At 53.7% G+C, this 14856-nt stretch overlaps 1 protein-coding gene across 1 annotated transcript in view; it reads left to right on the forward strand.

Moving 5' to 3' along the window:
• The window catches only part of CCN4 (cellular communication network factor 4), a 33854-nt gene extending 19698 nt beyond the window's left edge, over positions 1 to 14156 (forward strand). Inside the window, exons 3-5 of the mRNA XM_040494470.1 lie at positions 4423 to 4683; positions 8019 to 8212; positions 10047 to 14156. Coding sequence (XP_040350404.1) covers positions 4423 to 4683; positions 8019 to 8212; positions 10047 to 10346 — 755 coding nt within the window. The 3' untranslated portion in view covers positions 10347 to 14156. The remainder of the gene's footprint in view (positions 1 to 4422; positions 4684 to 8018; positions 8213 to 10046) is intronic.
• The last annotated feature ends 700 nt before the right edge of the window (positions 14157 to 14856 follow it).

Consider the following 14856-nt stretch of genomic DNA (forward strand, 5'->3'; position numbering starts at 1 on the left):
TTTTATCTGGAAAGAAAACTGGTCCACAGATTTTAATAGATATCCCACCTGCCAAGGGTTCCCTGGTCCCATCGGTTTGCAGACACTAGAATAAACAACGTTGAACAAGTATACAGAGCTTCTGAGAGGTTTTAAATGTTCACGTCCACTGTAAAATTCCAAAATGGGAGGTACCAGAGGAAACCCTATTTTTGAAACGTAAGTGCACAGGGAATTGTTTTGTCCAGGTAGATGTTAACTACTCACCCACCCCACCACACACACATGCACACTCACAGATACACACATTGCATGCATACGTGTGTATGCACACACACACACACACACACACACACACACACACACCTCACTAGTATTCTACCAAACATCTTCCCAGAAATGCTGCCATGGTGTCTGAGTTCACGACCCCCCAAGGCAAGAAAGAGGAGAGGCCAACGTCTGATGGCCATACAGAGGAAGGCACCTCAGGGCGAGAAGAAGAAAGAGAAGGTCCCTTTAAACAGACAGTTTTTTGGCACATGGTCAACTCAACCTATGGATGGTCCCCAAGACAGGTTAAATCTGTCCACGGAGGTGTGCGTGTAACGAGGCCAAGGCAGGTCATAACAACAAGCAATCACAACACTGGCACATGTAACTCAGAGAAAGGCGGAACTATGGCAAACTAATGAATGCAAGCTTTGGCTACCAGAGGTCACAGCTCCCGGGCACAAGCCACTGTGGCCAGGCAGAAAAGTGAGCTTGGACTGGTCCATGCTGCTCAGTCTTCAAGAGAATCCAAAAATCCGGATTTGTGTATAATTTGTAAATGTTGGCGACATGTTCCAAAAAAAAAAATTTTTTTAAACACTCTGTGGGCCAAACTAAATACTTCTGTGGGCAAAGAGTGACCTCTGAATTATACTCTTTGGCTATTTTGGTTGTACAAACATTACTCTGCATTTAACGCAGCTGGGTCAGGCCTGAGAGCAGTGTGGTTTGCTGGAAGGATCATGAAATTTACAGGCAGACAGACCTGGGTTTTTGAATCTTGGCCCTGCTATTTGCTGGCTACGTGACCTTGGGCACATCACTTAAGGAGCTTGATCAAACCAACCTCATGCAGTTGTTGAGAATAAACAAGGGACCGCATTAAAGCCTCAAACGTGACCGGCTGTTCTGGGTCATTGCTTTACTTGATTTGTTTTCACTTTCCCTTGTAGAAATTATCTCAGCCTTGTCCATGGTCATCCTCAGAGGAGCCTCGTTGCAGGCTCAGACTCCCCAGTGTGGACAGCAAGGGAGTAGAAAGCTCACGCGTGGTCTCTGGAGCTGGACAATCTAAGTTCGAACCCCAGCGCCATAACTAATACGGTGTCACTAGGCAAGCTACTTAACCCTTGAAGTGTCAGTTTCCTCATCAAGGAAAATGTGACAAATAAGGCCTACATCTTTGGGTGATTGAGACGTCAAGAACCTGATACATGGTCAGAGCACAATACAGATTAGGGCCCACCCCACCTCCCATCCACCCATCCATCCATTCACCCACCCATCCACCCATCATCCATCCATCCATCCACTGACTCGTTCACATAGTTATGAACAGGTGGGTGATAATCCAACAGTGGGGTTACAACAAGGCATGGCCCCTGTCCTTGCTCCCATGCAGCTGACGCTCCAGTAGGAGGTGGGTGAGGGACGTGAAGGCCTGGAGTGTGGAACAAGGGATTTGAGTTCCTGCTGGTCCTTCAGTAAGAGGAAGGCTCACCAGGCCATGGCTGTGCTTGCAAAGTCTGAGATTAGATAGGAGGTGGTGAGCTTCCCATTAGCGTGCAAGTGAATGAGGAGGGCGTGTTAGAGTCTGCTGTGGGCCCAGCCGTACATCTTTCATACACCCCTACTCTCGCTCTCACCAGCGGTGGGCAGGCTTCTCAGGGCCACTGTCCCCCACCGGTCCCAGACTCCCAGGAGACTGGGAACAGCTTTCAGAAGCAAGGTTCCCAATCTTGACTGCAAACTGGATTCACCCGAGGAGCTCAAACCCGCAAAGGTCAAGGGCTCCTGGGTGGCTCAGTCAGTTAAGCATCCGACTCGTGATCTCAGCTCAGGTCTTGATCTCAGGGTCAAGTTGGGCTCTGCTGTGGGCATGAAGCCTACTTTAAAAAAAATACTAAGGCCCGGAAAATAACCATAAAAGTAGAGAGTCCCATCATCTGGGGCACAGGGCGGGGGTCAGAATTTTTGAAAGTTCCCCAGCTGGTGCCTCCGTGCAGCTGGTGGTGACAGCCACTGGGCCAAGGGCTCCCTGGCACCCGGCGCTGCCTTGTCCCTGCAAAGTTCCCCCACCCAGGGGCAGAGACCAGGTTTCAGCACGCCCCTTCTCCCCCTCCACCATCATGCCCACACACGCGCACGCATGCACACACACGCGCACGCGTGCTCCCACCTTCCGGGTGCAAGGGCGCGGCCGGGGGTGACTCAGAGCGAAAGGATGAGTGATTCACCCAGGGCTTCCTCCGCTTCGCCTTGTTTTGGTTCGGTTTGTTGTTTTTTTTTTTCCCATTTCCCCTCCTTTACCGGTGTCTGGTGGAAGGAAATAGGCTGTGGGGCTGGCGCTCCCCTGGGTTGGAGGGGCAGCTCTATCATTTCACCAGCTGGGTGACCTTGAGCTAATGAATCACTTGACCTCCCCGTCTGCCAAACGGGGAAAATAAAACTCTCCTCGTGAAGTCCCCGGGAGAACTGAATGAGATAACATATCAGATGGTGCCTGGCACGAGATCAGATAGATGGTCAGCGAGCGGTAGCGCCTTTCCTTTCTGGGCCTCCTCCCTGCACGATCTTCTCCCAGGAAAAACAGCGGCCGCGCCAACATTCCCACGGGCTGAGGCTCTGCGTCTAGCTGGGCCGCCTTCGGCACGTGACTCCACGGAGACTCAGTTTTGCTAGATGTGAAAACGAAGGTGACGGTGGGTGGTGTTTCCAGTCTTGGATGAAATCAGCAATGCCAGGAAGCCTGGCACCGAGCAGGTCAGGTGACCGCGGGCAGCCCTGGGAGATGCCAGGGCTATTCTATCAGTGACCACCTGCAGGCAAACCCCGGAGATGCTCTGTCAGACCGCGGATTTCAAACCAGCCCTCCTCGGGCGCGCACTCTTGCTGCCTGGGAGCTCTCTGCCTGCACTTCCAGACGCTGTCCTCAAGGCGGGACGTGTCTGGGGTGGAAGGGGCGGGGGGTTGCAGCGCTGGCCAGGCCCAGCAGCCCCCGACCCCCGCTGCCGGGCCCCTGAACTTGCTTACTGCGATCTCCCGTCTCACGAAGAACCCTCGAGGCCACTCACCCCAAAGCCAGCTCCTCCGGGGACAGAGCACCTCTCCCCTTCCGGGGCTCAGGTCATAGAAGCAGGAGTCATTCCTGACTCTCCTCCGCTCCTCACATCCCATCCGGCAGCTGTTCCTTCCAAGCACATCCAGAAGCTGAGCCCTCCGGGGTGGTCCAAGCACAGCCACCGCTCGCGCCTGGATTGCTGGGGTGGCCTCCCGGCACCGCCCTTCTGCCTGTTCTCTCTGCTCACCATCCAGCGCCGCGTGCGCTCTTGGGCGGCGTGATTCCTAGAGCCGAGTCACCAGTTACTTCTCGAATAGATCCCGGGTATCCAGGTGCTAACAGCTTTGCCTCTTCCTCTGAGCCTGCAGGGAAGCCCTCAACCCCGTCCCGGGACTGTTCCCACCTGGCCCTTGACACCTGCAGCCCTTCCCCCGCCCGGCAGGCTCCTCCCCCGACACCTGTGCCGCCCACCGTCCTCACCTCCTTCTGTCTTTGCCCAAGCCGCATCACTTGGGTGAGGCTTGGCTGCCCACTTGAATCAGCCACTGCCCCCCCATCCCCCAGCCGCCCCTCCTCTTCACTGTTCTCCCGGGCACTGGTGCCCATCAACACACTGTGTGATCCGTCTTTCCTGTGTCACCCCCCACTGTCATGTAAGCTCTATGGGGACATGGTTTTGTCTGTTTTGGTCGCTGCTGAATCTCCAGTGCCTAGAACCTTCTATAAATATGCATTGAATGAGTGGAATCTTTGTTTCAAAGTGTTCTGATTGGCTCTACACTTGGTCCTCTCAGAACCATGACCCTAGAGGCATTTGTCAGTACTAAGCTCTGTGCCACATGCTGGGGGTGGGACCGGACGGGTCGCATAGGTTCTTGGCGCCCGCCATGCTCTAGCTTCTCACCGGCTGCCAGCCTGGCCCCTGGGGGTCACTCAGCGGGTGATGGCTGAGCCGCACCCCACACTCCCACCCTGCGGTGGTCCTGCCTGCCCGCCCTCGCCCACGCGCGGTGCTCCCCGAGGGCTGGGACAGGTCCAGAGGCGGGAGGTGTCCACATGGGGGCGCCGAGCCCACTGGGCCTGACCTGAGCGGCGCCTGTGTGTGTTTGCAGAGGTGGTCGGCGTGGGCTGCGTCCTGGACGGGGTGCGCTACACCAACGGCCAGTCCTTCCAGCCCAACTGCAAGTACAACTGTACGTGTGTGGACGGCGCCGTGGGCTGCACACCCCTGTGCGTGCGCGCGCGCCCCCCGCGCCTCTGGTGCCGCCGCCCCCGGCGGGTGAGCGTGCCCGGCCGCTGCTGCCAGCAGTGGGTGTGCGACGACGGTGCCACGACGCCGCGCAAGACAGCGCAGCGCCACACAGGCGCCCTAGGTGGGTTCGGGGGAGAGGGGACTGGACGGGAGGGCGGGGCCCTGGCCACTGTGATTGGCACACGCGCTGAGTCCCAGTCCCAGAGCACCGCCCCACTAGCTGCGTGACCTCCGGGACCCTATTTCTCCATCTGTCCCATCTGTTTTATGGGGTCCTCGCAGCATAAAATGAGGAAGAGCTTTATAAAGAGCAAAGCCAGATACATGGGAGTCATTGTTATCCTACTTAAGAGATTAGGTAGGGGAGTGGAGGTGCAGGAACGGTGTGTGTGCGCCCCCAGGAGGAGAAGCATGCACACAAGGTGCAAGGGAGGGAGAGGGGGTAGGTGGCTTCCGCCTCGCTATGGAGGATAGGTGGACAGGTGAGCCAGAGGAAGCCCTGGAAAAGGAGGAGAGGGACAGGCCCATTTGTTTTAACACTGCTTCCTGGAGTAGCCCAACGTCAGCCACTTCTCAGGTACCAGATCGATGTTTGTCATACGGGTGGATGGGCAGATGAATGGATGGGTGGATGGATGGATGGACGGACGGATGGATGGATGGATGGATGGGCAGATGGATGGATGGGAAGATGGATGGATAGATGGATGGGCGGATGGATGGATGGATGGATGGATGGGCAGATGGATGGATGGGAAGATGGATGGATAGATGGATGGGCGGATGGATGGACGGATGGATGGATGGGCAGATGGATGGATGGGCAGATGGATGGATGGATGGATGGGCAGATGGATGGATGGGTAGATGGATAGATGGATAGATTGGTGGATGGATGGACGGGTGGATGGATGGGCAGATGGATGGGTGGGCAGATGGATGGATGGATGGGCCAGTGAGGATCTGAGCTAGGGCAGTTGGGGTGGAGATTGCAAGGAAGGTTCTGATGTGAGAGGCACTACATGAGGAGTAGGACCGGGGTCATAGCATCAATCCACTGCAGAGAGAGCTCTGGAAGCCATGCACCTGGGGCTGCCGATGGCGAGTATGATGGTCCAGGGATGATATGTAGAGTGAGACAGAGGCCTGGGAGGGCTGACATTTGAGGGGGACAGGGACAGAGTGTGGGGAATAGAAGAGGAAAACCAGGAGCAGCTGATGACACGGAAGACAGCAGATGAGGATATTTCTAGAAGGAAAGTGTCTGCCAGACAAGTGGACATGAAAGAGTGAAGAGATGCCAATAGAGTCTGGGGTTTCAAGGGTACTGATGGTTTCCTAACAATTGTAAGTGCCTGAGATTGTTCAGGGAGACTGTGTAGAGCAAGGTTTCTCAACCTTGGTACAGACTACATCCCAGACCAGAGAAGACTCTGTGGGGAGGGCTGCCTTGTGCATTGTGGGGTGTCTACCAGCACCCCCGGCCTCTCCCTACTAGATGTCTGCAGCACCTGCCTCTCAGGGAGTAACAACCAAAAATACCTGCAGACATTGCCATTGGAGACTGGGGGACAAAATCGCCCAGGTGGAGAACCATAGGTGTGGCCCCGGAAACACCACCATTCAAGGCCAGGGAGAGAAAAAGCTGAGACAGGCGAATCCAAGAGGCAGGACAGAAACAGGAGAAAGAGGTTTTGCAGAAGCTAGGTGAAGAAGGTGTTTCAGAGAACAAACTGGAAAGCAGGAAAGGGGGGGGGAGCGGTGCCAGGGGACCAGCCTAGACAATAGAGACGTGCCCCCAGGCTGTGTGCCCTCAGCGGGTGCCACCCTCCGGTGGTCCTGCCCCTCCCGCGGTTCCGGGGGACAGAGCCTCTCCGGAGGGGCCTGGGCTGGCCGTGCTCTGTTCCTAGCAGGCCCAAGGCAGTAGTCCCACGGCGGCCCCCAACCGGCAGAGCCACACAAGGGTCACAGGGGGAGGGGCAGTGGCTGGCTGCCCATTGTATGTGGCCCAGTGACCCCGTTCTGACCCAGGACGAGCAGAGCCCCTGCCTGCCAGTGGGCGACCCAGAAACCAAAGCCCTTTTATCCTCCTAGGCAAATCCGTCCCTCCGCCTCCCTCCTCCGTGCTCCCACCCCCAGCTCATCCCAGCCCTCCTCTCCTCTGTCCTTAGTTGCCTCTTCTTGTTTCTTCTGCCTCTCAAAGCTCCCCCTTCACTCATTCCTTCCTGCCGTCATCCATCCCCGTTCCCTGCACACCTGTTCACTTGGAGGGGCTGAGTGTCTGGCCCTGACCCCTCTCCATTTTTTTATCACTCTTCTCCCCCCCCCCCCTGCCCCCCCCCCCCCCCCCCGCTGCAAACCAGCCTCCCTCCCCCGCCTTCCTTCTCTCCCCCTCCCCCGCTCCCCTGCCCTACCATCTGTCTTTCCTCCTCTCCCCCCCTCTGCCCGGTCCTTTCTCTGTCTTCCTGCCTGTGGGCACGTGTGTTAGGGCGGGACTGGCTTCCTCTTTGAGGCTTCTCTTGTATATCTTGTTCCGTCTCTCTGTGGCACCTCTCTTTTGTCCTGCTGGCTTTTTCCTTGCCTCCCCCTCGAGCTTAGCCCATTTTCCCATTACTCAGAGAGTAAGGGAGCACTCACCATGTTCTAGATGCTGGGATGCACATATGGATAGAACCATCCGAGACTTGGTGTTTAGTTGACAGTCAAGAAACCACGTAAGCTCGTGTTTACTGAGAGTCTACTAAGGGCCAGAGACAGCTTGTGGCTTTCATAGGTGCGGACCCATCTTTTCTGTCCACAGCCCTGGGAGGGAAATGCTAGCGTCAACCCCTCTTTGCAAGTGGGGAGCCTGAGGCATGGAGGTGGGGTTAGCTTCTTGAAAGCTGCCCGACTGCTAAGTGGCCATGCTCATAGTTGAACCCAGGCAATTTGGCTCTGAAGCCTGTGTGTCTCTTTAACCACTGTGCCCTCAGCATCACCCAGATTAGCTATTAGGCTCTAGGGGATAGACACTCCCTCTGACTTTGTCCAAATAAACTTGATCTCTGCAGGGGCAGGGATAGCACCTTGCAGGTGCCTGATATGCACTCAGTAAACAGGCCCTTTCTTTGGCACACCAGCCTTGGAAGGCAGGTGTTCTGTTCCAACGAGGACACCGAGGCCCGGAGTGAGTTACCCGGAACCCTACAGCTTGGAGGTGGTCACGCAGGATTTGCACTCTGGTCCACCTGTCTCTAAAGATGATCTTTCTTCCAGAGAAGCAGAGGAGCCCAGAGCAGATCCTCCTCTCCCTGGGGAGGGGTTAGGAGTTAACTTGCCCTTTCAGGAGTGGGGGGAGATAGCCCACCTCTTTCCTCTTGAAGCTTCAGGGTCCCGGACCCTGTGGGCGCTGAGGGTGGGGCAGAGTGGCTGATGGCGTCTGGCGACTCACAGGGTGTCCGGTCCCTATATCCACAGCGGCCACGGGTGAGGTGGAGCCGTGGCACAGGAACTGCATAGCCTACACGAGCCCCTGGAGCCCTTGTTCCACCAGCTGCGGCCTGGGGGTCTCCACTCGTATCTCCAACGTCAACACCCGGTGCTGGCCTGAGCAGGAAAGCCGCCTCTGCACCCTGCGACCCTGCGACGTGGACATCCGTCCACACATCAAGGTGAGTCCACCCTCCAGGGCGGGGTAGGCATCTTACAAGCCCAGCTTAAAGCCTGGCGCCTGCACTTCCCCGAGGGGGCCGTTTGGAAAATGGGAAGAGTTAAGCCCCCTTCAGAAGAGTTACATGGGATAATGTGTATCAGCGGGCTTTCAGGCAACGGAAGCATTGCGGTGACCATATTCTCAGAGTCAGGGTCACTCTGGAGAGAACTCAGAGGCCCTTGGAAGTGCTTTCCTGTGGAGATGCTCAGGGACCCTCACTGACTGCCACTCACCCTGTGGTCCTGTCCCAGCCCACACCCAAGTGCACGGACATGACAGTCACACTGGGCAGTAGGAGAGCTCTAAAGAGGGCTCGGGACAGCTGGAGTCAGGAGCCAAATGCCCATTTGCTGCTGACTGCACATGACTGTGGCCAATCTCTGCATCTCTGAGCCGCAGGCTCCTCGTCGGTAAGACTTGGGGTTGGTCTGACATCTCTTCCGGCGTTGAGAGGCTAAGATAATTAAAGGATGAGGATAGAGTGGGCCACGGTAGTTAGAAATGGGTCTGATTTATCTAACTCAAGGTCTCCTCACTTCTGTCTTGGGACTGGTCCCATGCCTTGGTGCCACATAAAAAGAAAAGAAAAGGAAAAGGAAAAGGAAAAGGAAAAGGAAAAGGAAAAGGAAAAGGAAAAGGAAAAGGAAAGGAAAACTCAGCACTGACTCCATTTTTGGAGCACTGATGGCATCTTGGGGCTGCCGAAGAGAGGACTGCCCAGGGGACAAGAGAGCTCCACTTCCCCACGAGTCCTTCTTACTCCCTGTCCCCCACCCCGACTCCACTATCTCTGTGCCAGCCAACTGGATCTTTCCACCTCCTCCTTCTCCTTCTTCTTCCCTTCTCTCTTCCGCTCCCTCTCTGATCAGTTACCTCTGCCACGCTGGCCTCCATATTCTTGGTGCCTGGTGCAGAGTAGGTACTCAGCAGATGTGGTTTAACTGAGAGCGTGAATGGAAGAGTTGTGAGCTGCAGGAAAGACGGGAACAAAGGCCCCAAGTTGGGTGAAGGCAGCGTGCCTTTGAGGTAGGGGTGGGTCTACCATAAAGCCAACTCAAGTCCTTGCTGTTGCCTCTTGCTTCCCACCCAATTTTGGTTTTGTAATTATGAACTCAAGATGGCTCCTGCGTAGCCTGGACCTGCTCTACCCCCGGTTCTGGGGTGGCCCCGGCACGTGGGAGAGCCATTCGTTCAATGAATTTAGTGAGTGCCTACTGGGTACGGGGTGTGGAATTAGATTGTAGAGTCACAGTAAGGGCCCTGCTCTCAAGTGGCCCACTGCCCAGTGGGGAGATAGAGCTCGTTTTCCAGAATACACTCTGGTTGAGCAAGCTGCATGAGGAGGATGTGTGCGAGAGCCTGTGGGGAGAGGAGGAAGAACAGGTTAGGGGAAAGGGCAGCTCCCCGATCATGGAACCCCGTGATGGTTCTAGCACTCAGCAGCTGGGACACTTGGTAGACCGAGGGAGCTACGCAGGCATCCTGCGTTGGCGAAACCGTGAGAGAGTCCTGGGCGTGGGCAAGGCAGAAAGGTAGGAAAGAAGACCTTATAGGTTTCGAGGAGGAACCATGCATGCCAGGCAGGGCCCGGGGAGGCCTTCAGTTGCTTCTGCATAATATGTCTGGGTCTCGCCGTGTTTGGGGAGGTCCAACCTCGCTTGAAGATGCTGCAGACCTGAAAGAAAAGTGGAGGGGTCCTGCGTGGTGAGTGCGAAGGGAGAAATGAGGGCTTGGAGGGAGGACGGTGACTGTTCATCCTCTGAGCACCCCAACTGAAACCTCCTTTTCTGCAGGAAGGGAAGAAGTGTTTGGCCGTGTACCAGCCCGCGGCATCCATGAACTTCACCCTCGCCGGCTGCACCAGCACGCGTCCCTACCGGCCAAAGTACTGTGGGGTGTGCACGGACAGCAGGTGCTGCATACCCTACAAGTCCAAGACCATCGACGTCTCCTTCCAATGTCCCGACGGGCCTGGCTTCTCCCGCCAGGTCCTATGGATCAACGCTTGCTTCTGCAACCTGAGTTGTAGGAATCCCAACGATATCTTTGCCGACTTAGAATCCTACCCTGACTTCCCAGAAATTGCCAATTAGATGGCTACAAAACACGGGGCTCGGGCGTGGCCCAGTGTGTGCAAAGCAGCCAGCCCTCCGAGGCCCCCAGTTGAGCCTTCTTCATCCACTTCCCGCTGACTTCTAACTATCCTGATCCAGACCGTCAGCCCCCTGTCCTGTTTCCAACCACCCGAACGACCCATCCCGCTGCTGCTCGGGCCCAGACTCTGACTTCTCTCCTTGGCCGTGTTCCGCATACACTCCAGACAAAGTGCCTGTCTCCAGCTCTTCTGGACAAAACCCAAGCCTGTCCAAGTCACTGGAAGTCCTGCTGGATCTTACCTGAGTTCCAAGGAACAGAATCAGCTAGGCATTTCACATCACTCCTTCCCTTCCTAGATGCCAAATCACAAGACTCTTTGGGTCCGTTCAGAAGCACAGATGGGATCTAGGGCAATGGAACAGTCTATTATGTGGGTCCTGCCACGTGGACGCTGATAGACAGTTCTGACCGTAGCACACCCAAGTGTCTCTGATTCCGAAGATTTGGGCTAAGTCTCTTGTCATCCCTGCACGGTAAAGGGTCCACACTAGTTCGTTTTGGCCAGAAATGCAATTTGATGACTTTCATTCTTATTCAAGGGAAAAGTCTCCAGTCAATACTCTAGGGTCAGAACAGGGTCGGCCAATTTTCAGAAGTGACGGACCCTGGCGTGAATCTGCTGCTGACCAGCAGGACACCGGGCAGCTGGCCAGCTCTTCTGGGCATCCAGACCCTCTCGCTGCTTGGGGGCTCCTGGGAGTTGGGGGAGCCCTTCGGATGGCCCCTCTGACCCCTGAGAGTGGCATCCCGGGACGTTGCTCTGCTCTTACGGGGCCTTGGGAGACCCCGCCGAAGTCCGGGCCGGACCCGCCTAAAGTAACGGAGACAGCTACAGGCTGTATGTGGCTCAAACCACGAAGCGGATCCACTCTGCATCAGTCTGGGCCACAAGGACACCGCTCTTTCTGCTGCAGTGACCCTTCTCACAGACTTCGGGTCTGCTGACCCAAACCCCGAGTCCTGGTGTGAAGACGGGTTTACCAGTTGTCTAGAAACGGAAATATATTTAACAGGGACTAAATGCCAGAGTGGGTTGAAGCTTAAAAGGAACAGAAGGTTGTTATGAATGGAAATGAGACTATTATTTATCTTGTTAGCAGAATATAAATATGTACTGTCACAATTCTTTTATTGACTACCTTCTGTTTGCCGGATACTGTTCCCAGGGCTCTGCATGCATCGGCTCGTGGGGAGACTTGGCAATCGTGTTGGCAAGGGCCCATTATTCTTTCTGTTCTTACAAATGTGAAATAGCAGCTCAGCAAGGTACGGAGCCTTGACCGAAGTCAGCCGGCGGGTACGTGGGGAAGTCAAGATTCAAATCCAAGTCGGATTGACTTTACGACCCGGGTCTCTGTCCTTACTTTTTTAGAGCTCCCAAGCGGGTCGAGCAGGAAAACATGTCAGAGTAACCGACTTCCTGCCCTTGTTTTTTCACTCTTTTTACTGCCTCTCTAGCTCCTTTCCCAAGAGAAGCGTATCTCACTTTCAGGTAATGTAGGTGCCTGAGCATCCAAAAAAAAAAAAAAAAAAAAAAAAAAATACGGGATGGACAAAACTCCATGAATCGGTCCTCCCCTCCTTCAGATCAGGAGCCAGCCTTCATCATGAATTTAAGAGATGGTTTTGTTTATCCAACGCTTCGGATGAGAGATGTGCGGGTTATTCCTGAGGGAATTCGGTGTTGGTGGGCCAGGGGTTCTGAAATAGGAAAAAAGGACTGGAAATATGCCTTCCTGACCATGACCTCCCCCACGCCTGGTCCATACAAGGCATACAGTGGTCCTCAATATATATTTGTGGAATAAAAGACACCATGTATGCGTTCCTACTTTTACTCAGAGGCTCTCTTCTTCCAAAGGTACAGATCTTATCAGCCAAATCTTATTTGAAGTGCCCTAGGAAGGAGACACTGGATATTTAAACAAATGTCTTTTTTTTGTTGAAAAAGACATTTTGTGTGAAGAGCATTTACCCCAAGAATAAGCTCTTCTCTAAGCCTGTGTGGATCTACGTTGGATTTTCTCAGAGTGAAATTACCTGAGGTCTACAAATCACAAGGACCGGATGACGGCGAACCGCGTTTGAAATTCAGCAGAAATCCAAGAGCTAGGTTCTCCCTGACTCTGCATCCCAGTTTGGAAAAATGAGCATAGCTTCCAAGATCCTAGGAAACCTGGATGGAGGAATCCGGGAGTGCCCTGGGGCCGAGTGGGCTGGGGTAACTCCAGTTACATTGGTTTTGAGAAACGGACGTGTCCTAGGCAGGCCCCCCCTGGGAAAAGTCTCAGCTCCATGTTCTGAAGTCATGGGGAAGGAGATTTGGGACCAATGCAAGGAAAACCTTTCTAGCAGTCAGATTCGCTCGGCAGTGGTGTGACCGACCTCAATAAAAGTTAGGAATATTAGTCACAAAGAAAAAATGTCCCTTTTTTGAAGGCCTCCTTGGTGCCACCCACTTTGCTTAAATTATCTTACTAACATTCACGACGTTTGGAAGGAAGCTTCTCGTCCCCGTTTCTATACATGGAAAGTTTGAGACTCACAGAGGCTGAGAAATCAGCCAAAACAAATTGGAGCCCAAATTCCAGCTTATTCCCCTCGGCCTGGCTCTTGGGGAAGCCTCCAGGAAGAGCACGAATGACCCCCAGAAGAGTGTCTCATTGGCAAGGCCATCCAGTAGACAAGACAGATGGTGTCTCCAGTCCTTTGTTACTCCGTGTTCTGGGATAAGGGGAAGGTACACGAAGGATTTGTTAGCCTTTGGTAAAGAAATTCACATTAGCGCCTCAAGTGAATTTCTCTGGTGTGCTTAGGTGGGGAGAGAGGAAACCCGTATTCTCAAACCACCACTTCTTGCTAAACCTTATTGTCAACACTTGGCGAGCACTTACTGAGTGCCAGGCCTGGGCTAGGTGCTTTCCTGCTATATCTTTCTTAGTCCTCATAGCAAACCTACGAGACTTGGCGTTATAATCGTTTTCCGCGTCAGAGAGAAGACGCTGGGGCTCATAGATGTTACGTACTCTGCTCAGTGTCTTACTAGCTAGGGAACTGCAGACCGGGATTGCCAACCAAGGTCAGTCTGACCCCTGAGCCATCTCTCCTGACCCGAAGTCCGGTGCGCATGCCCCCGAGATCAAAAGGTACCAAGAGGTGCTTTACTGACAACAGGGCCGTGTCTGGACAATGTTAATTTCAAGGTGATTCGGAGAGGGAGTCAAGCAAGTAGGTTTGAATGATACAGTTGTCTATAATCTCATTAACGTTGTGCTGTGTGTACATAGAGATCATGGGGACGCAACAAAACCCCTGACTATTCTATTGAATTAAGTCACTGCTTTTTAAAGACTTGTCTTGCTGTAAAGCAACTCCAATAATAAGCCTGCAGAGCTTGGGACTCACGATTGGTCAGAATGGTCAATTGTGTATCTGTGCACATATACGTGTGTGTGTGTGTGTGTGTGTGTGTGTTTATATCTATTTTCAAACTGTGACTTCATATTTAAGTATTCCTACCGCCATTTTTGCAAGTGACTAAGAAATACAAATGAAGGAACGTTTTGGAATTTCCCAACAGAGGGAACAAAGAGCACTTGGGCGATCTGTCATGTTTTACAACATTCCTCATTTCTCTCATGATTTGTGTAACGTGGAACATGTTTGTTCAATGTGAAGGATTTTCGGTGCGCAAATTCCCCGTTTATGCTTTTGTCCTTAAGGCAATAAATCATCAGCAAAATGACTTACCAGATCTTCTTGTGTGTGCAGTTATCATGCATCACGATGGAACATCGAGTTCATTCCACAGATGTGCAGATGGTGGAGACTGGGTCCCAGATATTTTACATATGGTCATAAAAATAGCTAGAAATTTGGAGACGGGCTTAGAAGTATGAATTCTGAAATTCACAAAAGACTAGCACTACAAGTATGTCCACGCTGGAAGGTAGCTCCGGAAATTTTAGTGTTCATTCATTTATTCATTCATTCATTCATTCACTCACTCATGCACTCACTCACTCACTCAATGCCTTTCTACATCTCCAGCTAGCACCTTGAGGGCAGGGACTATGATGGCATCCTCTGGGCCTAGCACGGGGTGTGGCACACGGCAGGGGCTGGGGAAGCAGGGGTTGGAGAATCGGGTGTACAGAGATGGGGATTGCCAGCTGCCTTAGGAACCAGCGAGAGTAAAGAGGAGTGTGGGGGAGGTTGCACGGTAAAATGGAAACCGCTCTGGGGGCGCCCGGGTGGCTCAGTTGGTTGAGCGTTCGACTTCGGCTCGGGTCGTGATCTCGCGGTTCGTGAGTTCGAGCCCCACTCTGCTGACAGCTCGGAGTCTGGAGCCTGATTCAGATTCTGTCTGTCTGTCTGTCTCTCTCTCTCTCTCTCTCTCTCTCTCTGTTCTTCCCCCCACTCGCACTCTGTCTGTCTCTCTCTCTC

Source organism: Herpailurus yagouaroundi, unplaced genomic scaffold (genome assembly GCF_014898765.1).
Source record: "Herpailurus yagouaroundi ecotype Mexico unplaced genomic scaffold, PumYag 186, whole genome shotgun sequence".
Lineage (NCBI taxonomy): Eukaryota > Metazoa > Chordata > Mammalia > Carnivora > Felidae > Herpailurus > Herpailurus yagouaroundi.